The sequence below is a fragment of the Thunnus albacares genome, chromosome 1, assembly GCF_914725855.1.
Source record: "Thunnus albacares chromosome 1, fThuAlb1.1, whole genome shotgun sequence".
Classification (NCBI taxonomy): domain Eukaryota; kingdom Metazoa; phylum Chordata; class Actinopteri; order Scombriformes; family Scombridae; genus Thunnus; species Thunnus albacares.
The window spans coordinates 8,883,139-8,901,433 of record NC_058106.1 but is presented as its reverse complement, the minus strand read 5'-3'; the positions used below and the strand labels follow the sequence as shown (position 1 = coordinate 8,901,433).

The window sequence follows — 18,295 nt, the reverse complement described above, 5'->3', positions numbered from 1 at the left end:
CACTTTTGTTTTTCTCATGACATTTTTTCTCTGTTTTTCTCGCGGCTTCGCCCAGCAGAGTTTGTGTGTAGACAAATAAATCTGAGACAAAACACCAAGACTCACTGCATGGACTCTGATCAGCTTTTATTCCCTTGTAAATAGAATATCAATAAAAACACACCTTAAAAATAACGAATAAGGTTTATCCAACAGATGAAAAAGTAACAAAAGGCATATGTAGTTTTTCTACATAGCGGTTACAGAACAGTCTACCGTCCAAAAAAGGCACTAAATCTTGAAATAGAAGAGAACAGGAAGGGATTAAAAATCAATTCAAACTGATACAACAAATATCCTGCTGAGGTTTATTTTTCATTTCATAGAGAATTATTGAAGAGTTTATTGCCAAAATGAAATACTAACCACCAAGAAAATCTAAAAGAACATTTTGAACCAAATGTTCCTTTTTTTTTTTTTAGCAGTACTTCCAGTCATTGGTTGACTAAAGGAGAACATCAAGACTAGAACATCTGCATTTTATGTTGAATGCATGAATGATAAAAGTCCTTTTTTTCAACTAAATAAAACCAGTATTTTGGAATATAACTCTTCAAATGTCATACTGCATTTCATGTGTTCACAATGACAAAGGTAGGAGACAGACAACTGCAACATTCACATCTGAGGCCTGAACAGACTGAAACCACGATGACACCAGATCCACAGACTTTCTCTCTTTGTTCGGACAGCAGATCTCAGATCAGATCAAACCATGAGCGACATGCACCCAAGCAGCTAATTCTGTCACATTAACAACCGCAGTGACAGTGGATGCATCTCCGATCCAAACAGTGTCGTTAATATTTACTGTTCTGTCTGTGTTGAGGGACAGAAACACTGCCAGAGGAGGAGACAGTACTGGCAGCTGGATTTGGCAGGAAAAAGACAAACATGATTAAGATACAGTCAACGCCAGGAGCTGCATCCACAGGTATTTCAGGTATCAAACCCAGTCTGAACTGAAACATCTGCTGCTTTGTTTCTGTGGAGAACCAACGAACCGTCCTTTCAGACAAGAACAGTACAACAAGGCAACAGAGGACAGAAGGCCGATAGTAAAACTGCATTTTAACTGATAAAAAGCAGACACGCTGCATCAGGTCAGTGCTGTCAGAAGCAAAGTGCACATGAGTAGCCTGACACAGTGTGAATACAGCTGAAGAACAAAGGCTTCGTCTGATAACAGAAAAAAATGGAAAAAGAGTGAAAAATGGTATAATTGAGTTTCTAATTCATGATAACTTTGAGTTACTATGCATTTTAAGTTGATATAACCAGATTTTCTGGCACTCTGTTTTTTGTACAAGTATGAGGCCAATTTAGGATTAAAAAGCACTTTTCATATTTTGTCTTTAAAATGACTAAAAATTACACTAAAAAACTACTTTTTCCACTTCACAACAATTTACTGCTTCAGAACTCAGAAGTACAACTTCAGGAGAGGACCATGAAGGCAGCAAGTGAAATGATTTAAAATAATCTCAAAACAGCACGTTGTCTTAAAGGAATCAATCGATTCCCTTCAGAAAGGCTTCTGCCAAGCAGATTAAAAAGAACGAAAGAAAAAAAACAAACATTTTCTAACCCTTACTGGGATAGTATATTTGGATATTTCGGTGTAAAGAATTTAAACAGATGACAGAAATCTTCACTAACTAGTGATGCTTAAAGCAAAGACACCCAGGACAGCTCAGCTGCCGTACAATTAAAGAGACATTCCACCACAAAACGTTAATTCTCAGATATTTAGTCTGAAACCAACATTGACAAATTTTTTTTTTAGTATTCCACCGCAATGAGGAGGGAAAAATATTTCATAAAACGATTTCATGGACTCTGGTGGAAGCAGGAACTTACAGTATGTTAATAATTCTATTTTGAAGTGGAATTTCCCTTTACCTTCTGACTTGATGTTTATTGGGTGAAGTATGAGAAGGAATTTCCCTTTTTAAAAACGGACACTGACATGTCTGAAACCATCTTTACAGCCTCATCACAGTTTGCCGTCAGTGTCCTCTGAACAAATGAGCCCCACAGTTATTTTTACTGTCCACAGTCTAAACTTTGATTCACATTGAAGCAGCTGTGTAGGAACCTGCGGGGTGTAGCTTATAGCTGAGGGGGGTTAACGTGAGGTATTTGTGTCGAGTTTTGAACTCTGAACTAGTAGCTTAACCTGTAAAGCACCCGGTGATGAACAATGACAAACTGGTTTGAATGAAGCCGCTTTAGCGTCGGCCGTTGCAGACCATCATGTGTTTATCTTGCATTAGTACTGATACAGTAGTGTACAGCCACTGTAGAAGTCACTGATCCTGTTAGTTCACTGTAAAAAAAACAAAACATACTAAGGCACTTCAACTTAAAACCATAAGCTACATTTCATGTGCTGAACAAAGAATGAAATATTACTAAAATGGTTCTGGATACTCTAGCTTGTGTGATATTCCAAACTCTAGTAATATTTATTTTTTTAACCAGTGAAAAATGTTAGCGTCACTGTTAAAAGTGTCACAAAATGTTCCCTCCATACAGTAAAATGTATTCTGAGTGTGTACATTTATCCACTATATCGTGCCCTCGAAACAAACAAAGGAGTGTCATGTTCACCGCCCACAGAGAATTATCACCAGACTGCGGTTCCTCTGAGCTTTCTTTGCCTCTTCTAGCTCATCGTTTTGTTTTCAGAAAAAAAAAGCTGGTTAGATAATTAAAAGCAGCCAGCAGACTGTGCTAGCTAGCTTGTCAGTACTGTGTTTACAGCGAGTTCTGCTGCCCCCAAGTGGCCAAAAAAATTACAAATAATGCAGCCTTAAGATACACACATCTCTGACTTTACCCAAACAATATAAATTAAATGTATGCTTACTGTGGTGTGATGTATACCAATAAGCTAACAATGTTTCCTGATAAGTGATAAACTAGTGAATTAGCACTTTGTTAAGATGTTTGTGAACTTTCTTTCACATTAAAACAAAATTTGGATATTTTGAGACAACATTCATGTGTCTCTCAACCAACCAGTTATCAGATTGTGGCTAAGTATCCCGAGTCCGAGAGGCTAAAAAAGGGAAAACCTGACTTTTAATGGTTCCTTAAGGGGATGAAGCAAAAAAAGCAGCATTAGTTGAACAGAAATGCAGGACTTCTACAATGGCTGTACTGAGACAATATTTCTGATTTGAGTAGTGTGATCAAATTAATGATCACTCGTCGCTACGTTTAAAGAGGATCCAACTCACTCACTAAATGTGAACTATCAGCTGTTGGGGAAAACATCAGTTTCCCAAATATGTTTCTCTTCTTACTGCCTCAGTTTTACTAATTAATGAAATGCTGAAACAGCAGGGACTCAAAGCACCATGATATTGATCCAATAAAGTGTCATTTAAAATGAAAATACTATTGAAACATGACAGTAGGCTATGTGTTTACAACACATGGCATATCAAGCACAAAACAGATATACCTAAAAAGCAAAAAGATGCATTTTGCTTGCAACAATTTGACACATCTGATGTGTCTTTGATTAGCATATCTTTAATATATAGTTCCATCCGTGACTATCATACACTCAGAAAATACACAAAATTTAAACTTAATACTTTGGCTAATGCTTCACTCACCTTTCACCACCAATGAAGACTCGTACTGATATTTGTTTCTTTGTCTCTCATTTGAAGCTAATATGGTCTACAGTCTATATACTGTAAATAGAAATTAATTAGGGTACATATATATACCCTCACAGTCTATATAATATACTGTATGTATATGTGTGTATGCATACATACACGTGTAGTATATGTATGTATTCACTTTACACTTATCTGTAGTATCTTTATTACACCATTGATTTCCTCCAAGCTGACTGATCTGTATTGATAGAGATCACTCACAGTGATCAGTCGGTCTCCCTGATCACCCATTAGGTAAGACCTGGACGTCCAAGTTTCTAATTTCTATACAAAATCTGCCCACAGTTTTGGCTACCTTCAATAGTTATGTATTCAGTAACTTTTTTTATTACTTGTTATTAATATGGAGGCAATGAAAGGCTGAAAGTATTTGGATCTTTTAATCTTCATTGTCAATGAGGGCCAGCCCTCAATGATTAATCAATAATAATCTCTACTGAGTACTTATTGCTGAAACTGAATTACCAACTGAATTTAGAGCATGGATATATTTCACTCTGAAAAACATCTGTTTATGGGTTTAAACTCCTCCCATTGAAATTTCAAGCTGTGCAATTCAAAAATTAAGCTCATGTTTGATTGATGACATTCAGACACCAAAATTCAATATGAAAGAATCAAACTTGAATATTCAGGCTGCCTACAATAAACTATTGATCCTCAATGGAATCGATCAGGTGACGTTCTGTCAGTCACATTAATCAAGAAAGAGTTCAGATGAGTGACTGAAGACCCCAAACAGTTGAGTTTTCTATGTGAATTTGTGACCCCTAAAAACAAAACAAAAAAAGGTTGAAATCATAAAACTTGATATTGTTTTCTGGAAATTTAAAAGACGACTTCAATCACGCAAATTCAGATAGATGGTTTTCAAATATTTCAGTGCAGTAACGTCAGTGGTATTTAAATTTCAACATCAAGTATTCACTGATGATTAAATTTCACAATTAGGTATTCAGCTGCTTTCAATTATTTTGGCCTTTCTTTGCTTCCATATATTGAGCTTATTTTATCAGGGCAGGGAGGGAGGAGTGGATCGGTCTATTTTTCTTTATTGTACATTTTTTTCATCATTATGAGGTCACAGGAATATTACCGACTTGCTGTGAACCTCCATTTTTGTTAAAACAAACAAAAAAAAAATAACCTAAGCTTATTCTGCTGTTCTTCTCACTGGAGGAAATCAACAGCAAAAATAAAATTTGAAATATAAATTGACCATGATGAAATGCGCTACATTTTTTTTTTTTTTTTTTAAAACAATCACTTTCTAAATTCATGTATTATATTTGAGGCTGTTCAGTTGTGTTGTGATCACAGTGCAAGACCCTGAAACTATTTGAACCCCGCGTCAAATACAGTGTTGTCCTGCTGTGAAAATGCAGTTTCCAATGAAATCTGCACAATGCATCATGTCCTGTTAGACAGTCTGCTGGGGAGCACTGGAAACAAATTAAACTATCATTATTATTATTAGCATTATTATAATATACTAGTAATGCCTATAAGAGCGTAGCAGAGCAGGTTGGTGGTTGGAGGTAGGGTTGGGAGGTATCTCAGGGTTGGAGTTTACACGACTTTTGGTCTTTTTTTTTTTTCCACTTGTTACATTGCTATAAAATCTGCTTGCATATTAACACACCTCTGATCCTGTTCATTCATCACTCTGACAACTCCAATATCCACCGCCCCTTCAGTCATCCTCCAGCGTTTCCGTCTTGATGTCATTCCCCAAACTGCACCCTGCCTCGTCCACCTGATTGGCTTGGTTGGTGTGACTGACAGCCGCCTTCTCCAAACCGATTGGGTCCTGGGACTCGGACAGCGCGCTGTGAATGGTGGGTTCGTCCTGGAGGGATGGGGAGGGGGGGGACCAGGACACGCCCGTCAATCTGGAACCTTCTGCCTGAGGACCCGCCACTGACACCAGGGAGCGGCCAATCAAAGAAGTGCCCCGTTGTCCAGACAAGCCTCCTCTGCCCAGGGCAGAAAACCAGCTGGGGAGCAGCGTGGGGACCTGAGCGAGGAAAGGAGAAAAGAGGGGAATGGTTGGTGGATTTTCATGGTTTCTGGTGTAAATTTGCCCTCTTTTCTCCTCAAGTCTTTGGTAAATGCAGTTTAGTGCGGTGGCAGCGTGTGTGTAGTCAGGCTGTACCTGGGTTGGAGAGGACAGGTCAGCTCGACTGAAACCAAACGGCCTGGCTGAAGCTCTTTTGTCAAATAAGGTCACCTCACAACCCTGTAACAAACCAACAGGCAGGTTATACAATAACCAGGATATTCTACTGTCACAGGAACATTCTCCAGCTACTGGTTACGTTACGTTAGTGATGCACAAGTTTATGCTTAATCTACTGCTGACCACAGTGAAAGCCTCTCTGAATAAAAAGGGGTCAAATAAATGTCTACAATGTAAATGTAAACAGGTTACACAAACAGGAAACTAAATTAAATACATTTTGTGAGGTTTTGTGCACTATTTAACTTTACTGACCAAGTCATCTAGTTTTCTCTTTATTATTCTGCAATACATGCCGAACACAGGATAACTTTTTTGTTACAAGACGTCACTGGTCACCTGGTCAGGGAAGTCGTTACCATCCACTTCATCACTGTTGGACTGACCGCCTGGACTCTGAACCTCGATACCGTGGCTCTCCAAGATGGCTGCTTCTTCAAAAACACAAACCTCATCATAGCATATCGATCTCAAAAACAGCAACTCACAGAGAAGACGCAAGCAAAGTTACAGACTGCAAAGATGAATGAGTTTGGAAGCTCCTCTGCTGGAGCAGAACAGCCTCCTACTGCTACTGTTGTAGGAGTCATTATTCCTCTCTGGCGCCCGTGTGCATGTTTGTGTTGGTTAGGTGACATATACCCCTCTTCCACCAAGGCAGTTCAAGGGCCGTTTCGGAACCGGTATCTAATTTTGAACCATTTCATTGCATTTCGACAGCCAGACAGAGAACAGATAAAGAACTGGTTCCAGAGCAGCACCAAGACTTTGGTGGTCTAGAATGAAGAACTGCTTTCGTCAGGGGCTGGGGGCAAAATTATAGTGACCAACCAAAACCAAAATGCATTGCATCTCTTTAGACTGCGCAATGGCTGTTTTATGGTGGGTGGCAACCAGCATTAAGGTGCATTCCCGCCGCCTACTATGTTGGAGTGTGAAATTCTTAAAGTTGACATTAACCACAGTTGCCAGGAAACCAGAGGTTACAATTACATAATGACTTAGCTCTCTAGCTCGTGGAAAAACAAGCTGGTTCTTAGAAGGTTCGCATGTTGAACCAAACCAGCACCAGCCCAAGACTAGGACTAGGGTCACGTTGATGGAAAGGGGGTAGAGAGAGCAAAGAAAACACTGTTGGTCAACAAGGATGTGTGCTGGGGACTAACTGGCTGGAAGAGCTCCAGTAACATCCACTACTGTACACATGTAAGTCTCACTAACACGCACACAAACAGAGGTAGACATTACCGATGTTAGCACGCCTCTTGATATCTTTGCGGCGGTTGGCAAACCAGTTGTAGACCTTCAGAGATGTGACCCTCTCCAAATCAGACAGCTTCTTTCCTAAAACAATAATAATAGTTTATTTATAGAGCAAGAATTTAAGACAGCTGCATGAGATAAAAGTAGCAAACAAATATTTAAATAATTAAAATTCACAATAAAATAAATAGAAATGTATAAATAACATATAAACACACATATTTCATTTCGCTGGTCAGTAAGTATCTTGGGCAATGCAAAGTTCCTCTTTTGTCGGATATTTTTTGTTTATTTTCTGAGAAAGGTTGACATGCTGCTTGCAGATCTTAATACTGATGCTTTGAGCTGCATTGATAATTTTACTAAAGATATTCACCATGTTATACTCACCCTTCCTTTCATCAGAGTACTAAGTAGCAATTGTAATAACTGGAAGCATTATTACACTTTTTGAGGAGCCCAATATAGAAAATACTGGACCTGCCAGGCAGAACACCACAGTTCTGAGACCATGAGACCCATATCTCATAGTTACAGTCATCATTAATTTGCAGTTCCTATATACCCTAAATGATTACGATATATACCTCATAAGCATATGACATTAATAGGAATATCCATATACTTAGATTTGCACCATGATGGAGACTTTACTTAATATTTTACTTTATTTTACTTTACTTTAATATTAATTATGTGGCCGTTTGCCTCAAGAGACGATCCCATACATAAGTTTTAGGTTTAATTAAAAAAAACCCACATTTAACAGCCAACAGTATACTGTGCGTTATCATTTTATTCAGAGTGCTTCATCCTTTACCTACCTGGTTTCTGAATGACGGCATTGCAGGCAGTGGCAATCTCCTCTCTCTTCGCTTCATCAGGGTATTGGTTATCACTAAAGTAGCTGTGAAAACACATGTGAGACGTTTTGTGAAAGCATGTTTTAAGATCTGATTAAGCTTTATACTAAATATCATTACTTCTATATTTTCAACAGCCAATCAACATCTCCTTCTCACCTCTCCATAACAGCCAGACACTCCTTCCTCCAGGTGAATCTGCTCCCTCGTCGCAGGCGGAAGCCCCCGGGAGCGGGGCCAAATTGGGGCGGGGCTTGGTGCCAGTCCATCACGTCCTCCAGAGCCAATGGGGCAGCTCTCATGGCCAAAGTGGCACCTGAAGACAGGAAGACCACATAGTGTGAAAAACGTTTATTTACATTTCATTATGTCACAGTTACTTGGCTGTGTGCACTTTCATTGAGCTGATGCACTTTTCTATTCAATGTTTCTCCACTTGTGAATATGTTTGAATTATAATAATGAAAAAAAGTCATTGTATATTTACTATGAACCTTTACAGTAGCTACACTTGCATTCACATCATCATCATGTTGAAAGGACAAAGAGTAACCAGTTACATCCTGATGTTCATTTACTCAGAAGCATTAAGGCAATGAACCAAATCAGCATCAAGAGATTCCCATTAAAGCATTGAGCATCTTTTTTTTCCAACTAGACTGTACTGATCCTTTCATTCAATACATTCCACTACGTCGGTCTCAACTTAGCACAACGTAGTCATTGTTCAAAGACAGGAAAACTGTTTACTGTCTTTATTTCTGTAACCAGCGATGTCTCAAGACACTCATAAAAATGCAAACACATGCCATGGCTTTCTTTTCTTTCAAAAGTCTCTTTGATTACAACTTACTGTATGTTTTACAACCATGAGTTTAACAGATAACAAACTCTTCCTCTCATTATGTTGCCGTAGTGATTGCCCTCTTTTTAGTGGAGGTCTGAATGGCCTGAGCTTTGCCAAGTCAGTTGAAGAAAAGGACTCCAGGTGTTACTGAAGTCAGTAGTGCCAGTCATGCATTCATGCATTTAGGGCAGTTGAACGGTTATTGCGAAACTTTTTTTTTTTTTTTTTTTTATAGATGAAAGATTGGGAGGGAGGTTGAGGTAAGAGATGTGAGTGTGGTGGAGGAGGGTGGCGTTACCAGGGTTGGTCTTCTCCAGCTGGTACCAGCGAAAGAAGGCTCGTTTCTTCTGTTCGCTGAGGTCCGACCCCTGCTGTAAGAGCCAGTGGGAGATCCGACTCTGACTGATCCCTGGAGGAAGAAGAAGAGGAGGAGGAATGAGATGTTTTTTCTCTTTTTGATGATGATTTAGTAACCCAAGTTGGAGCGCTAACGTAGCTGATACTCACCCGTTACCTGAGCAACCACAGCCTGGGAGATCCGCCTGTTGGCCAGGAAGGACTTTATCTCCTCTTTGATCACAGCACTGTCTCTTCTACAGACAGAGGGGAGAAGCTACAGTAAATGTCTGACAATAAATGTCTGACACTTATAACACATATGGCACAAAACAACAGGCCTTTCACTACACTTAACCCAGCTGTAACTTGCATATCATTGGCAGTAGCTGCTGAAGCTGAACGTGTTCAAGAATCTCAGATCCTGCTGTAATATTCTCGGCTCTCCTGCTACTTTGATTTTACCTTCACACACCCTCAAATCAATACCGCTCTGATTGCTGCTGTCTGGCTGCAGACTACAAATGAGAGGCAACAGAGGGTGTGTGTGTGTGTGCGTTTACAGTGTGTGTGAGTGTGTGTGTAAGCACTAATCCTCACATCATATTCAGATTCAGTGTGAGCTGCAGGCAAGACTGTCGACCATCAAGCCTTCTGTATTAACACTTGTTCTCTAGAGCAGCGTCTATATGTTACTGGCGGGTTTGAAAAGCATATTTATCGTTTTCATGAACAAATTATAATAATTATAATTATTAGTACCGATTAGTTTTAATAATACTCAGTGATTTAGCTAAACTCAGTCTGCTTGGAGCTGGTCTGGCCTGGTTCATTCTGGTCTAGTCAGTTCTCATCTAATTTAGTCTCCAACAAGACATGTCTAGTCTGGCCTTACCTCATCAAGTCCTCCACCTTGTCGTCAACGTCTATGTCTTCTTCGCTGGTCTCAAACCCATATCCTGGTGCCGCCACGCCACCGCTAACCACACCAAGAGGAAACCGCGGCGGTGACAGCTTCCCATTGGTGACGGCAACTAGACCATTCTGGGCTACTGCTGCCATGGCGACAGGTGAGGCTACTGTAACCGGGAGCAGTGGGGAGGTGGTGTCAAAGGTGTTATTCGGTGACAGCGTTAGTCGGTTATCGGGGAAAGTTGTCTGAGTGGCGGTGGACATCATGGAGGAAGAGGCGGCGGCGGTACTGGAGGAAGACATGGAAGACATGGGAGGCAGGTAGGAAGGTTTATGGGCCAACTTGTGTCCATGTTGGCGATCCAGGTGGTCCAGGGTGTCCAGGGCATGGAGGACCTCCGCCTGGGTGATCCCTGTCCTCCTTAGCCTCTGGAGGAGGTCAATCTGCTCGATGGTGAAACGAGGCTCCTCGCACTGCTGGAACATCCTGGAGGAGATCATAACAAAACCTTTAATGTCAAAGAAAGACGTAAAGAAACTCAAAAGCTACACTTAAGAGAAACTGTAGAGGTTTGTTGACTGGTGGTTGACTTAACCAGTCACTTCACTGGTTTTAGAACATCTTGACAGAGGACTGCAGTTGAAAACGAGCCAAATGGCTGACACTGGCACATCTAAAGAAAGGTTTACTAATGTGGTTTAAATTAAATTGAATTAAATTAAGTTAAATTAGGTATTCCGACATGGTAAGAATTTGCTTCGAATTCATTTCGGTGGGAAATGTTGTTCATCTTAAACCATTACAGTCATTTGACAACTGTATTTAATAGTTACTTCGCAGAGTAGGATTTGTTGGATAGTTACATGAGCTACACCATTAAAATAATGATTTTCTCTTGCAGGGTGCAGCAATGAGAGTCTCTGGTAACCAATAACACTCAGTGTATTTCAGACAGCTCACTATAACAGACATGGTTGAGTTTTAATAATACAAGTCTGCACGTTCTGTTAGAAATAATACATATATTGACCACTGAGGGCAGGAAACAGCTGAAAGAATTCACCACATAACATGTTTAAACTAAACTCATGATCGAAAATGTTATCTGCTGCATTACATGAAATGTGGGCATCCGTATCACATCCAGTATGTGCATACGATGCTCGAAAATGTGGACTGATTACAGACAGGAGAGCAAGCTCTATGGGGGGTGCAACTGTTCTTCTATCAGACCACTTCAACACCTTTTTCTCACTATTTGAGATCTACTCTGCCTACAGAAACACTAATGTGCCAGGACTTCAGGAACCAGCGCCTCTTCTTCCTCAGGAGACTGAAGAGGTTTGGCATGGTATGGGAGCAGCTCCAAGCATGACCGCAAAGCCCTGCAGAGAGTCATCAGAGCTGCTCAGCCCATCACCGGGTCTCAATTGCCATCCATGCAGGACCTCTATATCCAGAGGAGCACGAGGAAAGCTGGAGAAATCATAAAGGACCCCAACCACACCAGCTACACAGTTTTTTACTGCTTCCATCAGGCAAACTGTATAGAGCCAGATCCAGCAGACTCAGAGACATCTTCTATCCACAAGCCGTCAGGCTGTTGAACTCTGGGACTTTGTGAAAATACTTCCTCTCCTACACACACACTCTTCTCTTCTAGGTACTATTTATATTTTTAACAGAAGTATCTATTACATATTTATCACTTATGTGCAACATACTTATTAATTATGTACATTTCCGCCCTTGGACACCCAATGTGCAATATAATGTTTATTTACTCTACTCTCTCTCTATTTTTTTTGTACAATTGTATAATTTGAATTTGAGCTCAAAGAAGCCAAGTTTCGCTGCCTTCAATGTTGCCACCCGCTGTGTTGCTGTGACAATAAAAGAATTTTGAATGCCTGGTGTGTGCGCAATTTAAAGCAGCCACCAGTAAGAACGAAAACTATTATAAATGGTAGAGAGGCAATTAGAGAATATAAATACATTGAATAGTGAGTGCAGAGAAAAAAAGCCTGCCATAAGTTGTGTCAAAAAGGGGTGTGATATGATGAAAATCTGTAACTGTAAGAATCATTTCTGATTAATCAATACATTTTAGCTCATTAGTGACCTTGTTCTACCCGCTGAGCTTCACCTCCCCCCCAAAAAAACACCACCAAGGACACAATCACTGAGCAAAATGAAAATGTACAGTCACGTCTGTTAGCTTCCTGCCTGCAGATTTACAGCACACACACACACACACACAAAAGACATCCGAGCTCAGCAGCTGCAGCTGCTATCCAGATATGAAGAGCATTCCTTCAGATTCAATAAGGCTTTTATTAAAGTGGATTTTTTTTTTTACACCCCAATAATAATATAATGTTACCCAAATAACATTATGTACTCAGTTCATCATGTACTATTGTACAATATGCTTTCAAACCAGATACACCCACTTCCTTGTTGCTTTAGTATATCAATTGTTAATTCTTATTTATGTTTCTATTTCAACATGCCATGTAGTTTCAAACTATTTGCGTAAATTCTAAAAAAAAACTGTATGAACTGAGAGAGAAAAAGGGAGAGCAAGACAGGAAGATAAACAGAGAAAGAGATAACACATCTGTCTTGATGCTTTTCTCTCTGTTGCCGAGAAGAAAAACAGGCCACAGAATCAAAGTCAGCAGACATGTCAACACTTATATAGAGAAGGCGGGTGAGGGTGCATCTGTGTGTGTGTGTGTGTGTGTGTGTGTGTGTGTGTGTATGTGTGTGTGTGTGTTTTGGGAAAAATGCCAAGAAAAATCTACATCTCAGGCAGCCAAGCTCCATACTTTTCTCCCTCTGCTGCAGAGGATGAGTCATGCTCTATAAAGTTAGACTGATATACAGGATCGATACAGGGCCACAAAACTATGGCAGAAATGATCATATTTGTACATGTGAACAATTACATATACTGTGTTTTCACTGTTTCATTTTTTCCGTGTGGTATTATTGTTTTTCATCAGTTGTACATGCTGTGGTCAAAATCATTGTTTGCTAACAGAGTGAATAACTTAATTAAGCGTGCCCACCCTGCCCTCTGCTGCCTCATTAACTACCTCAGTACCTGGCCTCCTCTTGCCCCTACTTGAGTCTAGCCAAACTGACTGCTCTAGAAAGAGAACTGATGGTTCCAAACCTCCTGCTTATAATGATATAATGATTAGGTTCACTGTAGTCCTGGAAACTTTAAATGCTTTGGTCGTTGCTAACGGCTGGGTCACTCAGTCGGTCCACCACTTTGGTCCAGACTGAACTATTGCAACAACTCTTGGATGGATTGCTTTGAAATGTTGTTGGGTCACTTTGTTGATCCCCTGACTTTTCCTCTAGCCTCACCGTGAGGTTGATGTTTGCGGTCTGATCCACGTAAGACCAGGGGCAGCCTTGCAAACCATGCATTCAAACTGTGCCTATTTGAAATTCAGGACAGAGTAAGGAGTGCCGACTAGGGAGGTTTTAACTTTGTGAACACCCGACCTCAACTGCATTGAAAATGTGGCAACATTTGTTAACGGAAAAACATACTTACTACTAAAATGCTGAAGCAGTGGATTAACAAAACACTACAGAAATGTGACATTCAATAAACTTTTTTTTTTTTTAATTATAAGCCAATCAGTGAAAATGTAATTTTATTTTAAAAGGGTCATCTGACCAAAAAATCTGGACTACCTTACTAATTTATGAAATTCTAAGACTTTTTTGAGCCTCAGCCTTTATAAGTGTGGTTATTCATAAAAGACAGATTGATTCTTTACGGAGGACTGCTGCAGTCAGATACAAACACCTGTGAACATGTCAGCACAATTACACAGCCCGCAAGGTCTTAAACTAAAGCCCGGTCCACCTCCACTACTTGACAAAACCTGGGCCAGGAACACAGCTTCACTTACAGGGTGAAACTTAAAAAAAGTGCAAACATTGTTACAAAACAGTCAGGGGGAGTTAATGTTGCAAATTGTCTCACTTATTTAATCTTTTTTTCTTGTTTGCTGTATTAAGCGTTATATTATAAACCAAACCTGGTATTGCAATCAAACCCAAAATTAGCTGTGAGTTAAGTTAACGAATGTTGGACCGATGTGCCACCATCAGACAGTAGATATGAAATGAATACTAGATACAGATAGATTAGTTATCATCAATCATCAAACTGTAGGAACCAACTGGCTTATCAAATAACTTCAGATTTCAAGAACACAATGACTGTTGAAAAGATATGATGTGGTCTGACTCTCCAGCTTCCTCAATGAGGCCAAGGAGGGAAATTTCATTACAACGAGCCACCAGGCAAAAACAAGAACATCTTAACCTGCCAAGTTAGTCTCAACTAGCCACTTTGGCAGGAAACCAACCTTCCTTTAGAAAGGTGTTACTATTATAAAAAGACTTTTTTTTGCCCGGATGCACAGTGACACTGAGACCAAGACGCAAACTGAACTTTTCCTTCCTGATATGATAAAAGAATCAGACAATTTATTTATAACAGGCTTGCAGACCAGCGTACATCCCACCAAAAATGCATCTCAACAGCAACTTTATCAGGGCAGGAAAACAACTCTTATGTGCTGTGCCATAAATTTATTTGGAGGCCATAAAAAATTACATGGTCAAGTTTCTAATGGATGTTGTTGCTACATAGCTCCCCGTGATCAGGCCAGCACCTTGTATGGCAGGTAGCTCGCTGCCATCGCTGTGTGAGTGTGTGTGTGTGTGTGTGAATGGGTGAATGAAAGTCAAATTGTAAAGCGCTTTATAAATATTGTCCATTTAACTCTTTGAGAGATCTTTGCCAAGCAGGAACGGTAGGTAGCGTGGACACACATGATAATACACAAACACACACAACAACTAGTGCTTTGACAGTTTCTCTCAAAAAGTAACTTCATGAATCCAGGTCAGCGTGTTAGTTTATAAGTTAAAGATTGCGGCCTTTTTGGTTACACCATCCTTGAGCAAGACAGTGAACCTCTACCAGCTCCAACAGTGAACTTGACCTCTGACCTCCTTAGTGGAGCAGAGAGCTCCCCAAACGGAGGTGTGTTGCAGCAGGGAAACATCTAAAACATGCAGGGCAGGAATGCCCCAGGACCAGGATTGAAGAACACTGTTCTAAAGGATTACATTGTAATATATCAAGAAACTGTCTCAATGTGTCTTGGTTTGTTCCTCAGACTTCCTGGACAAAGCACGCACCATGTCAGACAACACTCTCTCTTTGTCTGTTTGTTGTGAATTATGTTTTTATCCACTAATGTTTTGTTATTTGCTGTACTTGCTTAGTTTTCCAGCCAGTTAGTTTTTATAAAGCTGACTTCTAAGAAAGGTCTGTTAAAGATAAACTGCATTACTATTACTGAACCCTGTGACCAGGAGCCTGACAAGACTCCTTACCAGGCGTGGCATAAAAACCGTATCCTAACTGTAGACATCATTACCAGCTGAGCATAAACAAAAGCCATTTTAATTACAGAAGGTCAGTGGTTCTCAAAGTTTTTCACGTCAAGGACCCCAAAACTGACACAAAGTAAACCACGGACCCCCATCTAATATATTTGCTTTTGGATGTTTTATTACAGAAAGTGTGTGAACCCCATGACCAAAATAGTCATACATTCTGGCATTGTGTTACTTATGGATGAATTATAGTGAAAATAAATTATTACCCTTTTGTCTGGGGCCCCCCTGAAATGCCCTCAAGGACCCCTGGGGGTCCCCGAACCCCACTTTGACAACCACTGCAGCAGGCAACTTTTTAACTGGCCTTGCAGCCCGAAATTAAAGCAGTAAACGAGCAGCTGGCCCATGACCTGAGACTTCACTGATAGCCCACCAGTGTCAGGCACTTTGACGCTGAACCACGTTGAAGAAACTGTTCATTTTGACGCGCTTGGATGAAGACAGGCACGTCAGACAGAAGGTGGTTAAACACGTTTTGTGGATTATGAATGCCAACTCTTCAGTTCGTCGTATATCTTATAAACCAACCCAGTGTATACACAACAAAACAGTTCCGTTCACTACAAGTAGTTCGCCTCGTATTTGTCAGCTCACTACTAAAACACAGTGTGCACGGAGGGGAGAGCACTGCAGACCAACTGGAAAAAGTTGACATTGTGTTTGATTAAGTGTGTCCTGGTCAACTACGTACACGCCGAATTAGAGACTGACTCCTAATTATCGCGAAAACACCGTGAATATCAGTTTAGTGAGCATGTATCTTTCCCGCTTAGTAAAACGCCGCAGCACTGCCCAAATTTTTAAGGAGTTTTCAGTTATCAGCACACAGAGAAGGAAATGTGTCGAGCCAGCAGCACCGTTAACACAGCAGGACTTAACTTACCTTAATATCCCAGTCTAAGAGCCTCCACTGGTGTTTATTTTACCATATATCTGTCGCCTTGGGGCGCCGAAACACACGGACGCTGACAGTTTTCCCAAAATGTCTCCTCTGTTCCTAATTGGGTTTCAATCGTTTCAATCCACCGTCAGACAGATTCGCCTTTTGTCCGGCGCCATGTTGACATAATGACGCAAGGAATGATGGGAGTTGAAGTTTACAGAATTGACTGTTTCTGTAAAATTAAAATTGTGCATTTTCTTTTACATTTTTTAACCCTTACTATGTTTAGCCTTTTCTACAAGTTATGTACATGTAAGCTGTTTTTGTCGGAAAAATTGGAAAAAACAGGATTGACTGTACAGTTTAGGTAGTAGTAGCAACAACAACAATAATAATAATAATACATTTAATTTGTACCGCACTTTTCATTCATAGTGAAACTGAAAGTGCTTCAGTATTAATAACATAGAACACACAACATATAATAAGAGTTAAGATGAAAAAGCCTTTCTGAAAAGAAAAGTTTTTAGGCCTTTTTTAAAAGACTCTAGGGTCTGTGCTGCCCTCAGATGGTTAAGAAGGCTGTGGTGCAGCAGAGCAGACCTCCCAGATCTTAACACATTCAGTATCCCTGAAATATTGCGTATATTTATTCATGTTTTTTGTTGACAACATGTACTATACTCTTCTAATATTTTGTCCATCCCAAATTTATGTTCCTTAGTTTGTTTATGTTTCAGGCTGGTTATATTACGCAGCTCCAGAACCAACTTTCCAACTGTTTTATTCCAGCTTTTTTCCGCACACGCTCAAAATATTCCTGTTCCTTATTTTAAGTGTAACATTTTATTTACAGTGCAAACATTTAGACGATTCTCTTTTATCCACAAAAAAGTTCATTGTCACACTAAACTTCAGAAAGATAGAAAACAAGCAACCCTGCTGAAGTTAACATTACACCTGATCATTCTTCAAAACCCCCCAAAGTGCACCCCCTTGTATCCAACAGAGCTACAAAACACAAGTCCTGAAAGTGGATAGTGTTGATCTTGTGACTTTTTAGTAAAAGGAACTAACATGTCACAGATTTCCTCATGTGCATCAGTGATATAAAACAGCTGGAGTTAACTAAAAATATGCTGACAATCAGTGTTGTGCACAGGCTGTCTGAAGAGCAGGAACAAACAAGTATCAGGGCACCTGGGGTGACTTATAGTTCAAATATGTCTCAATAGGCCCCTTTTAGACACAATGTATACCGGTAAATACAGGTTTGAAAAAGTACATTTCAGCACTCGGAAAAAAAACAAGTGCAAGGATAGTTACCCTACTTACATTACTAAGTTTAATTACTAATTACTTACTTTCCTAATTACTTAGTTTTACTTAGTACTTGACTTCTTAGGTGTAGCCCTACTGGAGCTCATTACACAGAGACCTGTTGGTTTGTTCTAACTGCTTAATCAGTGACTAATTTAAACCTGAGAGACCATGGGAATAAGATTATCAACTTGGTGAGTTTGAAAAGCTGCAGTGGGTACTGATGGCTGAGACTGAGAATCACCGCGTAATGCACTTGGTGGTAACAAACTAATAGCTCATACAACGGGCTATTATGTGTTTGTGTGTGCATAGTAAAATATGGTAGTATGGACACATTTCAAACAGTTGTGTTCTCCATTAATTGTGAATTTAGGCCCTATAGC

General features: G+C 40.0%; 1 protein-coding gene across 3 annotated transcripts; it reads right to left on the bottom strand.

Annotated features, from left to right (window-relative positions):
- Positions 1-105: 105 nt before the first annotated feature.
- LOC122994621 (homeobox-containing protein 1-like) lies at positions 106-16,771 on the bottom strand. Of its 3 annotated transcripts, none has more exons than XM_044369435.1 (10): positions 16,590-16,771; positions 10,184-10,687; positions 9,460-9,545; positions 9,251-9,361; positions 8,265-8,421; positions 8,067-8,149; positions 7,228-7,323; positions 6,319-6,413; positions 5,896-5,979; positions 106-5,757 (listed from the first exon to the last, which is right to left on the bottom strand). In XM_044369435.1, exons 2-10 carry the CDS (start codon positions 10,684-10,686, stop codon positions 5,434-5,436), a joined length of 1,539 nt encoding a protein of 512 aa, XP_044225370.1. In that variant the 5' UTR covers position 10,687; positions 16,590-16,771; the 3' UTR covers positions 106-5,433. The 3 variants fall into 3 exon arrangements, with proteins under 3 accessions (XP_044225370.1, XP_044225444.1, XP_044225468.1); XM_044369509.1 differs by having other exon boundaries at positions 6,319-6,410; XM_044369533.1 differs by having other exon boundaries at positions 6,319-6,407.
- Positions 16,772-18,295: the final 1,524 nt, after the last annotated feature.